The sequence below is a fragment of the Vicia villosa genome, linkage group LG3 (assembly GCF_029867415.1).
Source record: "Vicia villosa cultivar HV-30 ecotype Madison, WI linkage group LG3, Vvil1.0, whole genome shotgun sequence".
Classification (NCBI taxonomy): domain Eukaryota; kingdom Viridiplantae; phylum Streptophyta; class Magnoliopsida; order Fabales; family Fabaceae; genus Vicia; species Vicia villosa.
Genome location: NC_081182.1, coordinates 86217252 through 86237145, shown reverse-complemented (window position 1 = coordinate 86237145; position 19894 = coordinate 86217252). Strand labels below are relative to the sequence as shown.

Below are 19894 nucleotides of genomic sequence, written 5' to 3'. Positions count from 1 at the left end.
TTCTGTAAAAAAAGAAAAGAAAAGAAAACTTGATATTGAAATGTCGCACCATCTAAATTATATTTCAAAGTACTAGAGGGAGAGGTTTCCAATGAATACTTGATAGAGAATTTAATTCAATTTGAATCATTTGATTCTTGTGAGCATGTCTTCGTGAGCTCAGCCAACATGTTCTCGAATAATTACAACCTTGAACGGGACGGTATTTGTCATTTCAAAGCTTTGGATTTCTCTTTTTCTAAATACTCCATATTATCATAGAAAACACAAACAACTAATCATCAATAAAATGACTTAAGACTTAGGTTATGCAAGGGCAACCAAAGAGAAATATTCGGCCAACACATTACACTATTAGGGCAAACAAAGAAAAAGATACCAAGAGTTTTCAATATCTCGACCATAAGAAACACAAGCTAAATGACAATCTAAACATTTGTTCCAAAGATTTTCCCGTTGCGGGAGGCAACTCCTTCTTAGTGTCCATAAAAAAGTTGACTTTTGGTGGAATAAATATATTACACAAACGTTATTTATCAAACTATTGACACACACTCTATATCCACTTCATGTGCTATCAAACCTTCATATGATATCATGATATCATTTGATTTATGTAATCTCAAAAATAAATCTTTAAAATTTTAGTCACATCTTTGTAAGCAAAAATAGATCTAATAAGTGATTCATTCTAGTTACCTGTAATAATATGAGTTATTTCACTATTATATAATAGGAATAAGTAGGAGGGGGTGTGTGGATATGTGAATTATACTCACCACGAAGTCAAGCATCTTACAAGATGTGAATAAAAGAGACAACACTAATCTTCCAACAACGTCCTTCCTCCAACATTATTCGAGAAGTCATATACTAAGTCAAATATAGCTAGATTATGACTACCAGTGGGAACCTAAGAAGTTTCCTTGATGAAAATATTATGCTTTGAAGACTCAAGAAATCATAGAATCTGAGTTGGATAAGTGTTTCCAATTTTGCTTCCTCAACATTGCTTATTGAAGTTGAAAGTGCTCTGCACTTTTCTACACAGTGTGTTTGTATTATGTGAATTGTTTGTACAATGTGATAGCTCACTATATATGAGTGGCTTATAATTCATTTAGAATCCAGCTTAGCATAACTACTTGTAACAACTAATAACAAACTCTAACAACCTATTATACAAAAGAGAGAGTTGACTAAGCCAACACATACAAAAGGCTATAATACATCTAATAATCCCACACAAGATCACGGTGGTGAGACTAACACAACTTTGAGCTTGTTTATGAGATCCTAAAAAGCAGTTGTAGATAGAGGCTTTGTCATTATGTCAGCTAACTGTGCAGTAGCTGGAACATGTTGAATTTTTCAGTTTGTTAGCCATTACCCTTTTCTCTTACAAAGTGTATATCTAGCTCCACTTGTTTTGTTCTTGCATGCAGAATAGGGTTATGGGATAGAAGAATTGCACTCAAATTATCACAAAGCAGAGTAGGTGAAATATATTTGACTTTTAATTCAGTAAGAAGAGATTCTAATCACAGAAGTTCAGAAGTAGTATGAGCAAGGGCCCTGTACTCAGCCTCAGCACTTGATCTTGCTACCAGTGATTGTTTCTTAGAGCTCCAAGATATCAGGTTAGGACCTATAAAAATACATGCTCTAGATGTGGATCTCTTATCATCAAGATCATTGGCCCAGTCAGAATCACTATAGGCTCTTAGAGACAAAGATTGACTAGGATTAGCTGGAGATAGCAGTGGCCCATGTGTGGAAGTGCCACTTAGGTATCTGAGAATCCTCTTTACAAGACACCAGTGACTATCAAGGGGACTGGGCACAAACTGGCAGACTTTGTTAACACAAAAGGCTATTTATGGTCTTGTTAGTGTCACATACTGTAAGGCTCCCACAACAGACATGTATAGTATAGGGTCCTGCATAAGATCAGTGTCAAATTTGTTGGGTTTATTGTGACTCAACATAGGAGAATGTACTCCATTTACTTCTTCCATATTTACCCTTGAGAGGAGATCTCTGACAGAATACGAGCTCAATTAGACTGATATTTAACTTCTAAGCCAAGAAAATATTCAGGTTTGCCTAACTGTTTTAGGGAAAACTGTTGGTGAAGTTTATTAATCAATTGATGAATACGAGTAGAGGATGACCATGTGATTATAATATCATCAACATAAACAAAATCATAGAGCACAATACCTTGGTGACTATAAGTGCACAGAGAATGATCTCACTTATTAGCCTTGAAACCAAAGTGAAAGAGAGCTTGATTGAGTTTTTCATACCAGGACCTTCGAGCCTGCTTGAGACCATATAGAGCTCTATTGAGGTTGCATACAAGAGCTTTGTTGGAGTGTTCAAATCCTAGTGGTTGTTGCATATAGGCTTCTTCATGAAGAGGTCCATTTAAAAAGGCGTTATTTATGTCTATTTTTTGTATTTCCCACTTGTAAGTTAAGGCCAAAGTAATGATGACCTTTATTGTGGCTGGTTTTACTACTGGGGAGAATGTTTCATGGAAGTCAAATCCATATTATTGATGAAAGCCTTTTTCCACAAGTCTGACTTTGAACTTATTTAGGAGGCCATCAGAGTTTTCTTTTATTCTAAACACCCACCTACAAACTACGACTTTTCTGTGAGGAGGTAAAGTTGTGAGTGTCCAAGTGTTGTTGTCTAGAAGAACATTATACTCTTGCTTCATAGCCTTAAGCCATTTTGGTTGAGCCAGAGCTTGCTTGACTGTAGAAGGTTCAGTATAGGCAAGGTAAGCTTTTGGTTTAGAGTTGCCAGTCTTACCTCTGGTAAGCATGGCATGTTGATTAACAACAAGACTAGATGAGGGTTGGTGCTCATGGAAGGAGACAGATAAGGAGTTATCTGTTTGAGGATTAGGAATATACACAGATGAAGAGTTAGGAACACTTATGTTTGAGTGATCATTAGAGGATACATTTATTTGAGAGGAGGGAACAATAATAGATTCACTTTGTAAAGTGTTTTCTAAGGATCTTGTGGATATGTGAGTATCATGTTGGGCACTAGATTGACTATGGTCTTGAGTTACAGACTGTTCATGATGGGCTGGCATAACATAACTTTGTCCTATTACAGTAGTAGGTGTGTTTGGCACCTCAATAGGTTGAGGGGTTTGATGTACAAGCTGTCCAAAACTGAGACCAATAGTGATAGGTATGAGATTAGATTTAGAGGGTCCAACTGTACTTGTTTCTGAGGAAGACTTTGTGAAACTGCTATAGGGAAACTGTGTTTCATTAAAAACCACATATTTTGAAATGTAAATTCTTCCTTCCCTACTTAAACACTTAAAACCTTTGTGATGTGGAGAGATACCTAGGTAAAAACATTCAGCACTCCTTAATTGTAATTTGTTTTTATTGTAGGGACTGATATGTGGAGAACATGAGAAACCAAAGGTTTTAAGGCTAGTATAGTCTAGTAATTTGAAGGTGTTTTGCATGTTGGCTGCATTATTGATAAAACATACCTGGTTGATTGTGTATATGCAGGTTTCATTTATGTGTGGAGCTAATACAGGTTTTGTAATGAATGTCATGATCGATGTCATGACATTCATGTGTGACAGCAGGAGCTATTAGTTTTTATTAATTGTGTTTCCTGATTTATCACTTTTATCTGTTTAGGAAACTTTTTATTGAGTGCTGCAAATTTCGTTCAGAAGATCCTACTGATAACACATTGTGTAACAGACATTTGGCGTGTGAATTAGGTTAACTTTGTTAACCCTAATGTGTTTCTAAAAAAGCCCAAGGCCCAAGACTGCATATTAAAAGAACTGCAATCCTAATTTGGAACGCAGACAAAAGATTGTGTATTGTGAAGAACGGCTGTTCTGTAACTGTCTCTTGTGATCCACACTATTATCTTTGATGATTGCGTTGGAATTAGTTCGTGTTTTAGTTGTGTCACTCTAAGCTTTTAAGCACGAGTGTGTGTCTCTTGATTGAAGCTTTTAAGCAGATCAAGGTGTGTTTTTGAAGTGTGTCTTCTATTTGTAATTGTTTATTGTGTATGTGTTATCACTGCTGTGATTGAGGGGGAGTGGAATGGAGATATTCCATATCTAGGTAGAACCTAGGTAGAAGGGTCATTGGGTAGTGATTAAGTGAGGAGTTGTAAACTGGGAGTTTAGCTCTGAATTGATACTGCTAATAGTGGACTTCATCCCTGGCTTTGTAGCCCCCATAGTAGGTTGTTTGAATCGAGCTGGGTAAACAATTCTGTGTGTTCTTTACTGTTTTATGCTGTTTGTTATTATTGTCTGTGCTGCGTAATTGTGGATGTCATAACATCCAGTTTGACATCGAGCGTGTATTACTAGAATTTTCAATTGGCATCAGAGCAGGCACCCTGCCTGTTTACATCTGGGTGAGATATAGGGATAACAAAATTCTGGTACTATGGAGAAGGAACTGTTAGTGTTTGGAAACAGACCACCTATCCTGGATGGCTCTAAATATGACCACTGGAAACCTCGTATGGTAGCAGTTGTAACACCCCTTTTATACCCCAAAATAAATAAGCATATAATCAGAGAATAAGCATGCATATAACAAAAGGGTAGTTCAACCAAAATTATAATCCTTCAAAAGTCTACTCATCTTGTTTACTTCATATTCAACTCTTGTAGTCACTACACACCTCAAATCTCGATCCAAACAATAATGCCTCTTAAGTTTCAAAACAACCCAACGGCAGATGACATCCATTCATACATCGAATAATTCCTTTCACGAATTCTCAGATACCTTTAAGCATAAGCCACCACTTGTCGATTATGCATCAATACACTTCAGCTCAAAATCACAAACCTAAAGAAACCCTTTTCCTTTAACCAAAGCTCACATTCAGAAATTAACCCCCTTCCCTTTCAACATTGGCAACACAATCCTTAATGTTCAGCATGTTCCTTGTCACTCTTAATATCAAAACATCCTCAAAACATTACCTCATAGAACCTTATTTTCTTCTTACTCGACAAAACAGGCGCGACTTTATGACTATACACTCAGACAATTGAACCTCTTCTCATATAACTCCTCAACTTGACCCTTCAACTTCTTCCTAGTCGTTTTACACACTACCAAATTAGTAAGACAAGTCTATCTCGTCCAATACGATCTCGTCTCCTATCAACAATAGATTAAGGGTGATCAAGTCCTCAATTTGTCAATAGACAGTCGACAATCATAATGAAACATAAACCTCCATTACAAAACTACAATATCTTCCCTTCAGAACTTGTACTAAATCAATTCCAAGATATCTACCAAAGATGCTCAACGGATAATTCAACACACAAAGAAGTAGGACAAAACTCATAGCAAGTGTATCAATAACCATACTTTTACGTATACAGATAAATCAAGATCCAAACTCCTAGCATAATCCAAAGAAATGAAAGAATGCATCGCATCATTATCAATAATAAAACACGTACCTCAGATTAGCTCATCCTTAGCAATGGTCTCAACACCAGACAACGCAATCACTTTCCATTCTGCTCGCTCCTTCTTTGGCTTGTTACACATGGCACAATTGTGTCATTGCTCACCACAACTGTCGCAAATCCTACTCGAACCAACTCCACAATCAACCGTTTTGTGACCCGTATCGCCACACCTGCAGCACTTAATCGAAGTAGAATCTCCTCCCCCACTTGGCTTCTTGCTAAAACCAGATTGTTTCCTCACGTCATCATACGGTTTCCCACATAATTGTTCTCTTCCTCGCTTCAATTCCAGAACTCTCACTTCTTTCTTTCCATGCACATCTTCTAGAAAATAGTTTTCCAAAAATGCATCACGGAAAAGATTCCAAGTAACTTCAATACCTTCCTCATCAAATCTCCGCACAATATTACTCCACCAATCCTCAGCTCCTTTCGTCAGTATGTGAGTACCAAACCATACCTTCTGTACATCAGTACAACTCATGACTTGAAAGATCTTCTCCATTTCTCTCATCCATGCATGTGCTTTGTCTGGTCCATACTTTCCTTCAAAGATCGGCGGATTGCACCTTCGAAAGTCTTCAAAAGCACGTAACTCATCCTGTTCTCCATTACCTGCACTCTCGTGCGACGCTTGTCCAATGACACCAATCCACCTCGTTACCGCTCCGACATTAATGTCACCATTCCTTCCTGCAACCATCGTCCTAAACAGCCAAACAACCAGACAAACAGTATTGATCGTGTCAGATACACAAATCAAATACAACATGATTAGAAAACATTAACGACTATTGATCAACTGGTCGACCAGGATATGATACCACTAATGTAACACCCCTTTTATACCCCAAAATAAATAAGCATATAATCAGAGAATAAGCATGCATATAACAAAAGGGCGTCACATCGATGTTTTCAAAAACTAAAAGCCTTTAAAAACCGACAGCATTTACTTACAATATACAATACACCTGACCATTTCAAATAACACTTCTCAATTAATCATATTTTATCCAGAATATGCATTCACAGCGGAAACTACTAAATACTCATGTGTTTCATAAAATGATCCATGTCCCATACCATGATCAAGTCTCAATAATCATATCAACATAAATTAAAACATAATTCAGAATATTTGGCTTAAGAGCCTATCAAACAACAAGTAGTAACATAACAGGTTCTCAAATCAAACGTAATACATAATCGAATAGAAACATGAGTTCAAATAACTAGTCTACCCAGTGTTACATGACCAGAGCATCGACTCACTACCTAATCTCCAAATAACTCGGAAGAAACTCCGACTAAGATCACACGCGGGCTACGAACTCCAGAACCTGCATGTCGCCAAACGAGGGCAACATTAAAACAGAAGGGTGAGAATACAAATCATTATGAAGAAAGTATAATAAGATATAATGGTTAAATCAACAATTATAGGAATCTATCACACCTTGCTAATCATGTAAAATAATACTATTCCATATATTCACATATATTAAGCATTCAACAAGTATAAAAGTGTGATATTCCAATTTCAGTACGATATTTTCCAACTATGCACATAACTATAATTATCACATATTCACACATTAAACCAAGTATGTATCCAAACATCACCCATTTCAATTATCAAGCTCATACACGTATCACAACAACATCAATTTCACATATTCAATTATCACATAACTCTAATGTGACTCAATGCAAGATATGTGACACTATGCATGTGGTACCTCAATGTGAACCCAAAGTTTCACCGCTTTCCGATTCAATATCTAGAATGTACAATTACCAACCAACTATGCAATTAAGATTATCTCATCAATCTTAACTTACGCATATAAAAAATAATTCAACTCTATGAATTATATATCAAATTGTACACAACATTCACAACACATAGATATCATTCATATATAAAGGCAAATAATCAAATATGATTTAGAAAATCCAATTAACACTAGTAACCATACTATCTCATGTTAATTCACATTTGCCAAACATATATGAATACACACATTTCGCAATCAATCAACTAATCACTAGGATTCATGTCATAGGACTACCTATAGAGAACATTCGCAAAACGACATAATTGGCATACCAATATTTTATTCTCAACATAAATATTCAAGCTAAAATACAAATTCGGTCCATTTCACAAAATTCTGCAATTTACGGATAAACTGAATAATCAATCCAAGTCCGAACATAATCCAATCAAATCGACTCAATACAATTAATACAACTATTAATCATCAATTAATATCTCCTAATGCCAACACAAATATTTTTATTGAAAAGAATGTCACGCTGGCTTTCTAACGCTTCGAACGATACTCAAAACGGATTCACAGTTTGAGCGTTATGAATTTGTAAAGTTTTAACGAGAATGTAAACACCGACATCATAAACTGACAACTCTAAACATGTCAGAGTTACGCAAAATAATTAAAAGTATGACTTTAAATAACTCGAAACAACTCTAACAACTTTATTGACAACTCTAACAACTCTATTGACAACTCTATCGAAATTAAAACTAATTAGTTAACCAAATAACTCGATATTTATCTCTAACTCAAAACTCATAAAATTATTATGCTAATAACATTAAATCATTATTATTAATATTATTAGAATGAAACAAGTTAAGTTTATTAATAATACCTTATCAGTATATGAAGTTTAATAGCTTATATCTATAAAACACTACAAAACATGAATTCTACAGTATATGAACATTATCATTATAATCATTCTAATGACATACATATTGGTAGAACTAAAAGGATGCTTAGCTTAAAAATAAGTGCAAGACTTGATTATATCAATTGTTTAAAACATATGTGTTCTGTTTCCTTGTTTCTTTTTTGAAAAAATATGCGCTATACTGTATATACTCCAGACTGAAAGTGATGCCACCAGTGTCCATATATTTATATCTCATAACAATGCAAAAGTATATATATATATATATATATATATATATATATATATATATATATATATATATATATATATATATATATATATATATATATATATATATATATATATATATATATATATATATATATATATATATATATATATAGCCATATTCATATCAATAGATGTGATAAAAAAAACACTAAAGTATCTATATTGCTATAATATTAATATATGTCAATTTGTGATTCTTAATCATCTCCCAATTTCACCAATGTACCAATTACTAACATCAAAATATATTTCTAATATCAATTTTATGGATTCTCAACAAAACCTAACATTATCAAAACCATAAAAATTAGGGATTTCAACCTAAACATATTTCTACCCATTGACCCAATCATACTAACCCATAATAATAAGGATTCTCCCCCTTACCTCTTCAATGTGCGTCAAACCCTAGCTTTCTTCCTTGTTGTTCTTCCCCTAGCTTTTCTCCTTTATCCTCTCTTAGTCTCCTTTCTCCTCTTCTTTTGCAAATGAACAAAGTTATGATATCTCTACTCTTCCAACCCTTACTATATTATTCATATTGAGCTTAACTCATATAATTCCACTTCCTAACTAATTAGGCCCAATTGATGAAATAGAGTAGTTCAAATAAATAATTATGCTCCAACAAATAATATTATTACCCTTAATATTATTTTCCAATTAATCCAATTAAATCCGACTTTATCTCAATTAAATAAAAATCCAATAATAATATTATTTCTAGTATTATTTCTCTACATATTCCACTTTATTAATTCTTCGATTAACCGAATAAATTCCAACTTCACTTAATAATCTAAACATGTTTCTCAATAACATCGACGATCCAATTAATTATCAAACTTCGTCCAAATTAAGTAAATAAATCCTTATTTAATTTAATTAGTCAGTTAATTAAATTCGGGCTGTTACAGCAGTCATTAAGTCAGTGGACAGTAAGGCCTGGAGAGTTGTTGAAAGTGGATGGAAACATCCTGAGAAAATTCTGGATGATGGAACCACTATTCTAATTCCTGAAACTCAATGGAGCAAATCTGAAGAAGAGTTAGCGTTGGGAAACTCTAAGGCCCTAAGTGCTCTGTTCAATGGTATTAACAAAAACATCTTTAGACTTGTACAACACTGTGAGCTGGCTAAAGAAGCTTGGGATATTCTGAAAACAACACATGAAGGTACGTCCAAGGTAAAGATGTCGAGACTTCAAATACTTACCACTAAGTTTGAAAATATCAAGATGAAAGAGGATGAAACCATTTATGAGTTTTACATGAATGTCCGAGAGATTTCAAACAACTCTGCAGCCTTAGGTGAGAAAATGACTGAAGAAAAACTGGTAAGGAAGATTCTCAGATCACTGCCTAAGCGATTTGATATGAAGGTAACTGCCATAGAGGAAGCTCAAGACATCAGCAACATGAAGCTGGACAAACTTCTTGGTTCTCTCCAAACCTTTGAGTCAAGCATCTGTGAGCCTGTTGAAAAGAAGAACAAAAGCATTGCGTTTGTCACCAACACAGGTGATGATTCAAAAGAAAGCAATGGTGTAAGTGATGAGAATTTATCAGACGCCATAGCCATGCTTGGAAAACAATTCAACAGACTTATTAAAAGGGTTGATCAGAAGTCCAAACCCAATGTCAAGAACACTTCCTATGACATCAGTCAGACATATGACTCAAGCAAAATATTCAAAGCTGAGGAGAAGCCCTATCTAGGGAAAGGGGTTCAATGTCATGGATGTGAAGGATTCAGACACATTAAAGCTGAATGTCCTACCTACCACAAGGAGCAAAAGAAAGGACTGACTGTTACTTGGTCTGACGAAGACTCAGATTCAGAAAAGGAAACTGCAAAGCATATCATAGTTTCAATAAGAATCTATAAATCTGATGATGATTCCAGTGATGATGAGCTAACCTTTGATGAACTAGCTGTCTCGTACAAGAAGTTGTGAAGGGAAAATGTTGAAGTCTGCAAACAAGTGGAGAAACAAGAGGTGATCATAAGAGATCTAGAATCTGAAAAGATTAAACATCTTGCAACCATAAACTCCCTAAGTAGTGAAGTAAGCATGCTGAACCACAAACTTGATCAAATGACCAAGTCATTCAAAATGCTGAACAATGGATCTGATACTCTGGAAGAAATTCTGGAATCTGGACAAAGATCAGGAGACATGTCTGGAGTGGGATTTGTGGCTAAAGAGGAATTAATCTCTGAACTCAGGAGGATAGAATCCAAGACGTGTGTGACTAACCAGATGTCAATCCAAATGTCACAACATCAAGGAAACAGAAGAAGGAGGCTCTCAAAGAAAAGGTTCCAGAAATGGAGGTGTCATCACTGTGGAAGATTTGGTCACATAAAGCCATTCTGTTTCAGACTATTTGGATATCCAGACCAAACTCAACAAGTCAAACTTGATCATGATACTAGTAACAGGAAGCATTCTGGGATAGCTAAGAATGTTGCTCTATTAGCACACACTTCTCTAAGGATGCCAGCAGAAGAAGACTGGTACCTTGATAGTGGTTGTTCAAATCATATGACTGAGAGGAAGAACTCTCTAGTAGATCTCAAATTGGAAGGAAACAACTATGTAACTCTGGGTGATGGAGATATAAGAGAAGTCAAAGGTGTTGGGAAGACAGAAGGGGTGGGTATACCTAATCTAAACAATGTTCTACTTGTACAAGGATTAGCTGCAAACCTTATAAGCATCAGTCAGTTGTGTGATGAAGGATTCAATGCTAGGTTCACCAATGATGGGTGTATCATCACGAATGAAGCAAATGAAGAAGTCATGAAGGGATTTCGATCTAAGGATAATTGCTATCTATGGAAGCCTGACACACCTGTCCACCCCCCTGACTACTCCATGATCAAGGAAGAATTAAAAATGTACCATCACGAATTTGATGAATCTAATGATTCTGATGAATCGGATAAAGAATCCTATATTGGTGATCTTACTATAAGTGAACTGTCTACTAGTTTTTCTGAGACCAGTCTAATGAATGAGAAACTGTGTGCAAAAGTAAGGGAATACAGAAGTATCAATAGATTTCTACTAGAAGAAAGAGTAAGCCTTGTGATGGACATTACAGACCGGGAAAGAAAACTGGAAAATTCAAATGTGAGCAATGATCCTAAAGGACTGTCTGAAAGAAATGTCATAGAGAATGTTGCAACAACATCTAAAGACAATGTTACAGAAAAGGGTATGTTGGGTATCTGCTACCAAAACTTATTATAGCAATTAACCAACGTGAGGGATACTATTTGGGCTTTGTCAAAATCCATGTTTTGAAATTTCCCTCACTCAGTGTGCATATAAAGCCCCCTCGATCCCCTAATATTCTAAAAACGGAAAACCTTCCTAGTAGTTCTGCTAGCTATTCTCTAAGATTGATTTACTTTTATTGCTCTCACAAGTGTGAAACAAGTTCTTTTTCTCTAAGTTTCAGAATGTCTCAGCAATCAAATGGTGAATCTCCCGTTTCAGACTCAGCAGCACCGGAGGAGTCCTCTAACCCTAATAGGGTCCTTAAGATTGTTCCTTTAAGGACGATCAGCAGTGACGAAGTAAAGGCCACAAAGCCTAAAATGACTCATGCAAAACGACCCAAGGAGGGTATTCAGAACAAGTGTACCAAATCCTCAGCATCTGCTACCATGGAGGAACTTACTAAAGAAGGATCCAAGTATGTCGATAGCGCAATTACCAGGATTGTTAATCGTATTCTGAAGGAGAATCATCAAGTGTCTGGAATATCTATTCCTCTTCAAACCATAATGGCTGATCCCCTCAATAACACCAGTAAGGCTGAGGTTGTTCACACCGTGGATAGTGACCTAGAAATCAACAAGGATGAACAAGGGGTTACTAAGAATACCAATATCACCAAGAATGTCAATGACATTGACAATAATGAGCACCCTAAGGCCAATACTGAAACTGATACTAATGTGGTAGACTTAGATGAGTACTCTGAAGACGAATTACTTACTTCCTTGAATCTGAGTGTAGCCAACAGGCTAATGACAAGAAGAAAAGGCAAAGCTGTTGTTCAAGGATCACCAAAAGCAAGCACTCAAGTGAACAACCCTGCCAAAGACACTATCAGGAAGAAGAGTACTTCTGTAGGTCCTGTCAAGAGCAAAGCTGTTACCAAGAGTAAAGGGGTTGGTCCTTCAAAATCTTGGAGTAGGGTCATTCCAAAGAAAAGAGGGGGAAATTGTTGAACCTGAATCTGATGTTGAAGCAAATGTCCCTAACATTCCATCAAGGAAGAAGCCTACAACCAGTAAGCTTGCTGCTAACATCCCTGAAGTTCCCATTGATAATGTGTCTTTCCACTATGCCTCTAGTGTCAGCAGATGGAAATATGTTCTCCAAAAGAGATTGGCTGTTGAAAGGGAATTGGCTCCAAATGCTCTTGAAAACAAGGAGGTCTTAGAGCTGATTCAAGAAGCTGGAATGCTAAAAACTGTGTACAATCTTCCCAAATGTTATGAGAAGATGGTCAAAGAATTTGTGATAAACCTATCTGAAGATTGTGGCAATAGCAGAAGTGCAGACTACAGAAAGGTGTTTGTAAGAGATAAGTGTGTATCATTCTCTCCTTCTGTGATTAATAAATTCTTGGGAAGAACAAATGAAGCTCAAACCGAGCTGGAAGTAACAGACAACCAAGTCTGTCAAGTGATCACAACCAAGCAGGTAAAAAGCTGGCCCATGAAAGAGAAGCTAACTGCAAGTAAGCTGAGCATCAAGTATGCAATGTTTCTGATGCGTCCGCAAGTGCACGGATATATCGAAGTAATATAAAAGATTTTCGAACCACAGAGACCAATGTCAACCTACTGTAATCTATTGTTGCTTTGTAAAGTTAAGGCTAATGAACGATTTTATTAAGGAGAAACTAACTACTAAAACTGAAATAAAACTAAGATTAAGATGAATATAAGAAAGAGAGACCGGAATGTGATTCCGCGTACTACGGGAACTCTGTAATTCGTTGGCTTATAAAAATGTTAAAAACATATTTGGTAGAAAATATTAGCTTAAAGACTAAACCTCACACTCTCGTGGTCTTGAATAAAGTCACGCTCTTCAACCGTAGGATATTGCTATCGCTCGTCCACTTAAATCAAGGAACGCGGTTTGAAAACTAATCAAGTCCTAATTAATCCTAAAGCGCTCTCGCTGTGTTTAGGATTAATGCCTAGTTTTTACTATCTGGTTCGACCCCCACGCTCTCGCAGTGCCGGTTCGAACCTTAATAGATTTCTCACTCTCGTGACGAAATCGTGGTAGGTAACCTTTCACTCTCGTGAAAAGGTTACCTAAATTAATATTAAAAACATAAGCCAAAATATAAATTAATAATAATTTAAACCAACACAATTACCGAGTCCCGTCGGAGAAGACGGTCCTCACACACCGGACTCAAAACAATTTAGCCGGACATGGAATTAAGCGTAAACAAATTAAACAGGCGGATTGAAATTAAGAGCAACATGGAAATTAAATTAAACAAAACGATAAATAATAATAGTAATAATAAAGCGATAAAATAAAACCTGTAAATAATGCAAAAGGGAAAGCTGGAATTAATTTCTGAAATAAACTTCGCGTGCATTAGCTGGAATTGAAATTGGATTATACCGGCACTTGACAATTAGGTAACGGAATTGAAAAGAAAGAAAACATAAACTAAATCTAACAGTGTGGTAGTTCCTCAATGTGAGAAACTACCACTTTTACATGGTAGAAAAACGGCCTAAAAACTAAAGAAGGAGAAGCTCTACCGAAAAAGAGAAGAGGAGATAAACGGCCTCCCTCTTTTCTGATTAATGCTGAGTATTTATATTGCTGCTTGGCTTGCTAGGTTGAGAAAATATAGGAGAAAATCACGTTGTGTTACGTTTTATGAAACTGAAACGAAACGTCTGCGTGTTGCTGAATGTGTGACAAACGTCACACCCTATAAACAAGGGGGTGCCGAACGGCAGGAGGGGGAGTGCGCCGACCGGCAGGGGCTGGAGAGTGCCCTCGTCGCGGGCCAATTGGGTCTTTGGGCTTTGTACACATGCTTCTTTCTTCACCCCCTTATTTTCTTCTATACTTCCTATCTTTTTTATTTCATTTCTTCTCATTTTTACTCCTTTTCTCAAGCAAGCCTTGTAAACATTAAATTCCTGAAACACATTAAAATACTAGCATAATACCAACATAAAGAAACTTAATTAAAATAAAATAGGGAAATAGTCTATGTAAATCAAGCCAAATATGTGATACACTTTCGTGTTATCAACACCCCCACACTTAAACCATTGCTTGTCCTCAAGCAATCAACCAACACGGTAAAAGAAAATGATTAAGCATGGTTTTTGAAACAAAGGCACGACACGACTCTTAGTCATATTCGGCTGCTAGGCTAATGTTAGATTGATATGTATGAGTGTCAACACCAAGGATACCGTAATGACACAATGTTCAAAAACTCCCTCCTTATACAAACCAATTTGAATCATGCCATTATAACTTAACCTATATCTCTCGTTTTCCTTTCACTCTTTTCATTCAAGCGCAATCACATTAAGCCCGTTATCCGTACACGCACATAGTAGGGGAAATCGGTTAGCGACTATGATCCTTTTTTTAGCACGGGGTTCTGGTTTTTAAGTGGTAAAGCCCTATTTTTGCCAACTACAGATGCGGGGGATCGGACCGTAACCTGCCCTACCAAGTCCAGTACCAGTGACCTCTGGGCCAACCAACAGTGAGTGCTTATTATTAAATCCTTATATGATTAACAACCCTTGGGCTAAATAACCGGGTGAGGGTTACCTAACTTAGAAGGTTATTTTTCGATTAAATCATTTATTTATTAAAAACAGGATCATTCATTTATATTCATCGACTCCCTACATAGTTTGTGCTTAAGATGGTGCCGACTGCTAATATAAACTACTTAAGAGCTACTTTGAAAACTTGAGCCTAAGGTCTCGGCATAATGGGTACTCAAATTGATATTACATAATTAGGGGGTTTAGGGTGTCAGGACGGTATCAATGTTGTTGAAACATCTCCAAGTCTTTCTAACAAAGCCTGTAGTTTGACAACCTCTATACTTTTAGAGTGTGTATGCCATGCGTCAAAAAAGAAAATATTTGTTGGTGGTTAAAATTTTAAAATTTCGGGGAAATTCAATAGCAACTAAAATTCACGTATAAAGACTTGAAAACATAACTAGAAGACAATAAATAAAGCAATAAATGAAAGCGGTCAAGCTTCCCCCCACACTTAAACCAAACATTGTCCTCAATGTTTTGATAAAAGGTGGAAAAAGGAAAGACAGAACCTGAATGGATGCTACTGGCGGGCTATCACGACCAAATCTGCTCCGCGTCTGGAGGAAATACCTTCTCCTATCATGCTCATCAAGCGTGTCACCACCAGAAGCAACACTCGTAGGAATGTGCGTGGAGACCCGTTCATCTTTGAGATGATTGTCTATAGATTTTTCGCCCAGATATGGTTGAGATGTGACAAGCGATCCATAATTTTATTTACTGCAAATCCAAACAATAAAAGGAAAACATTAAATTAAAAGCTCGTGGGTTGCCTCCCACGCAACGCTTTGTTTAACGTCGATAGCTCGACAGCTTAAGAGTGCAAGCACTCAAGGTGGTTCTCTCGAGAATGACTCCTCGGTTGAACTTTTAGCAAACCTCGTTTTCCATGGCCACTTATCAAGCCATCTCACATATCCCTCACCTTTCCTTTTCTTCCTTCTGTGGGGTGGTTCTTTCTTCTAAATTTGTGGTGGTGGTTCTGGATCTATCCTAAGTATTAGCTTTTCAAGTTTGGGCTTAGTGATCTCACTCACCACCTCAAATGTTAACCTTAACCTATTAACACTAATGATCTCCTTAGTTTCATGTTCCTCTATATTTATCTTTTTATGCAAGACTTCAAACAAGGGTGCATTCGTGTGAATATTTTCCAATACCTCTACATACGTTTTGGATTGGGATTCTACCTTAGCTTCCATAAAACTTTGCTGGAAAGGAATCAGTGGGGTATAGGGAAGAGGAATAACAATAGGTGCTTCCTTCTTTACCTGTTCTACAACTTCTCTTTCAGTTGATGTTGGTGAATTTTTCTCAATCTCCATTCTTTTCTCACTAGAAATCTCTTCAACCACATTATCACTCTCCTCAGTCTCATAATCACCTTCCTCAATCTCATTATCACTCTCCTCAGGAATTTCAATTTGTTTTTCACTAATGGTTGTGTCAATATACTCCTCAAGTAAGTCTCCTAGTGGCTTTTGTTCAAGTTGGGAGACTTGAGTCTCTAATGCCATGTTGTGAGTCGCGAGGGACTCAACCATAGTGGTCAGTTGCCTAAGGGTTTCATTGTTTTGAAGACTTTGTTTGATAAACTCTTGGTTTCGGATGGTTTGTGTCTCTACAAAATGCTCCATCATGGCTTCTAATCTAGAGTGAGTTAGTGTCTCGTCGGGATCCTCCATTGATGTTTCGAAGTTAAAATTATGGGATTCTTGAGGTTATTCAAAGGGAGTTAGCGTTGCATTTTATGTTTCCTCAAGGTGCTTCATCATCATAGATTCTAGCCTAGAGAGACTTTGTGCTTCAATGAATTCCTCCATTAGGATTTCGAGGTTGGGTTTATGATAATCTTGCGACTCCTCAAAATGTTGGGTGTGGTGATCGTAGAGGAAATTTGGTTGATGATAATTTTGCGTTGCATTGAAATCCTCTATTAATGCTTCGAGGTTAGAATTATAGGATTCTTGTGGTTCCTCAAAATATTGGTTGTGGTGATCGTAGAGGAAATTCGGTTGAGGATAGATTTGATTAGGATTATAAAATTCTTGCGACTCCTCAAAATGTTGGGATTGATAGTTGGAGAGGTAATTCGGGTGAGAATGAGTTTGTGACGCATTGAAATTTTCCAACAGTATTTCGAGGTCGGATTTATGAGATTCTTGGTATCCCTCAAAATACTGTTGTTGGGAGTTGTAGAAAAAGTTTGGGTGATACATTGTAATTAATGAAAAAATTGCCTTAGTCTCTACTGCGTAACTAAAAGAGTTATGATATCGACTTGAATAGTCCCCGGCAACGGCGCCAAAAACTGGATGCATCCACAAGTGCACGGATATATCAAAGTAATATAAAAGATTGTCGAACCACAGAGACCAATGTCAACCCACTATAATCTATTGTTGCTTTGTAAAGCTAAGGCTAATGAACGATTTGATTAAGGAGAAACTAACTACTAAAACTGAAATAAAACTAAGATTAAGATGAATATAAGAAAGAGAGACCGGAATGTGATTCCGCGTACTACGGGAACTCTGTAATTCGTTGGCTTATAAAAATGTTAAAAACATATTTGGTAGAAAATATTAGCTTAAATACTAAACCTCACACTCTCGTGGTCTTGAATAAAGTCACGCTCTTCAACCATAGGATATTGCTCTCGCTCGCCCACTTAAATCAAGGAACGCGGTTTGAAAACTAATCAAGTCCTAATTAATCCTAAAGCGCTCTCGCTGTGTTTAGGATTAATGCCTAGTTTTTACTATCTGGTTCGACCCCCACGCTCTCGCAGTGCCGGTTCGAACCTTAATAGATTTCTCACTCTCGTGACGAAATCGTGGTAGGTAACCTTTCACTCTCGTGACAAGGTTACCTAAATAAATATTAAAAACATAAGCCAAAATATAAATTAATAATAATTTAAACCAACACAATTACCGAGTCCCGTCGGAGACGACGGTCCTCACACACCGGACTCAAAACAATTTAGCCGGACATGGAATTAAGCGTAAACAAATTAAACAGGCGGATTGAAATTAAGAGCAACATGGAAATTAAATTAAGCAAAACGATAAATAATAATAGTAATAATAAAGCGATAAAATAAAACCTGTAAATAATGCAAAAAGGAAAGCTGGAATTAATTTCAGAAATAAACTTCGCGTGCATTAGCTGGAATTGAAATTGGATTATACCGGCACTTGACAATTAGGTAACGGAACTGAAAAGAAAGAAAACATAAACTAAATATAACAGTGTGGTAGTTCCTCAATGTGAGAAACTACCACTTTTACATGGTAGAAAAACTGCCTAAAAACTAAAGAAGGAGAAGCTCTGCCGAAAAAGAGAAGAGGAGATAAACGGCCTCCCTCTTTTCTGATTAATGCTGAGTATTTATATTGCTGCTTGGCTTGCTAGGTTGAGAAAATATAGGAGAAAATCACGTTGTGTTACGTTTTATAACTGAGTCCATGGAGGAGATTTAGGAGGCTGAAGAATAGGATGAAACTGAAACGAAACGTCTGCGTGTTGCTGAATGTGTGACAAACGTCACACCCTATAAACAAGGGGGTGCCGAACGGCAGGAGGGGGAGTGCGTCGACTGGCAGGGGCTGGAGTGCGCCGACCGGCAGGGGTTGGAGAGTGCCCTCGTTGCGGGCCAATTGGGCCTTTGGGCTTTGTACATATGCTTCTTTCTTCACCCCCTTATTTTCTTCTATACTTCCTATCTTTTTTACTTCATTTCTTCTCATTTTTACTCCTTTTCTCAAGCGAGCCTTGTAAACATTAAATTCCTGAAACACATTAAAATACCAGCATAATACCAACATAAAGAAACTTAATTAAAATAAAATAGGGAAATAGTCTATGTAAATCAAGCCAAATATGTGATACATTTTTGTGTTATCAGCTTCACAAAATAGGAGCAGCTAATTGGGTTCCAACAAATCACAAGTCCACTATCTCAACCGTGCTTGGTAGATTTCTGTATGTTGTAGGAACAAAGGCAAAGTTTGATTATGGAGCATACATTTTTGACTAAACCATGAAGCATGCTGGAAGCTTCAGTATTAAGGGTCCAATTGCCTTTCCATCCCTCTTGAGTGGTATAATTCTGGATCAATATCCAAACATTCTCAATGAACATGATGTAGTGTGCAAAAGAGAAAGTCCCTTGGCATTCCATTACAAACTATTTCAGGGAAAGCATGTTCCAGACACTGTCATGACATCAGCTGAAACTTCCAAATCTGGAGCATCAGTCAGTAAAGCAGAAGTCATAGCAATACTAAAAGAGACTTGCAAAGAACTGGAAGTTAGAAAAATGTCTCTTGAACAAATGATACGTACTCTGGAAATGGATGAGAATGAGGAGTTTGTAGATACAGAAGAGATGGAAGATAAAGATGATCAAGAAGTGGAGGAAGAAAGTGCTAGTCCTGCTGATGACTCTGAGAAAGAAAGTTCTTCAGACACCTCAGCTGGATCTGACTCTGAGCAGTAATTGCAACTAGAGTC

General features: G+C 36.7%; 1 protein-coding gene across 1 annotated transcript; it reads left to right on the top strand.

Annotated features, from left to right (window-relative positions):
- The first annotated feature begins 11983 nt into the window (after positions 1–11983).
- On the top strand, positions 11984–19418 carry LOC131658458 (uncharacterized). The gene is made up of 3 exons (XM_058927750.1): positions 11984–12692; positions 12781–13238; positions 19287–19418. Exons 1-3 carry the CDS (start codon positions 11984–11986, stop codon positions 19416–19418), a joined length of 1299 nt encoding a protein of 432 aa, XP_058783733.1.
- Positions 19419–19894: the final 476 nt, after the last annotated feature.

Coding starts and splice junctions, on each gene's coding strand:
- LOC131658458 (XM_058927750.1), top strand. CDS start 11,984: ATGTCTCAGCAATCAAATGGTGAATCTCCCGTTTCAGACTCAGCAGCA. Junction 12,693..12,780: donor GAGCAAAGCTGTTACCAAGA/GTAAAGGGGTTG, acceptor CTGATGTTGAAG/CAAATGTCCCTAACATTCCA. Junction 13,239..19,286: donor AAGTGATCACAACCAAGCAG/GTAAAAAGCTGG, acceptor TTGTGTTATCAG/CTTCACAAAATAGGAGCAGC.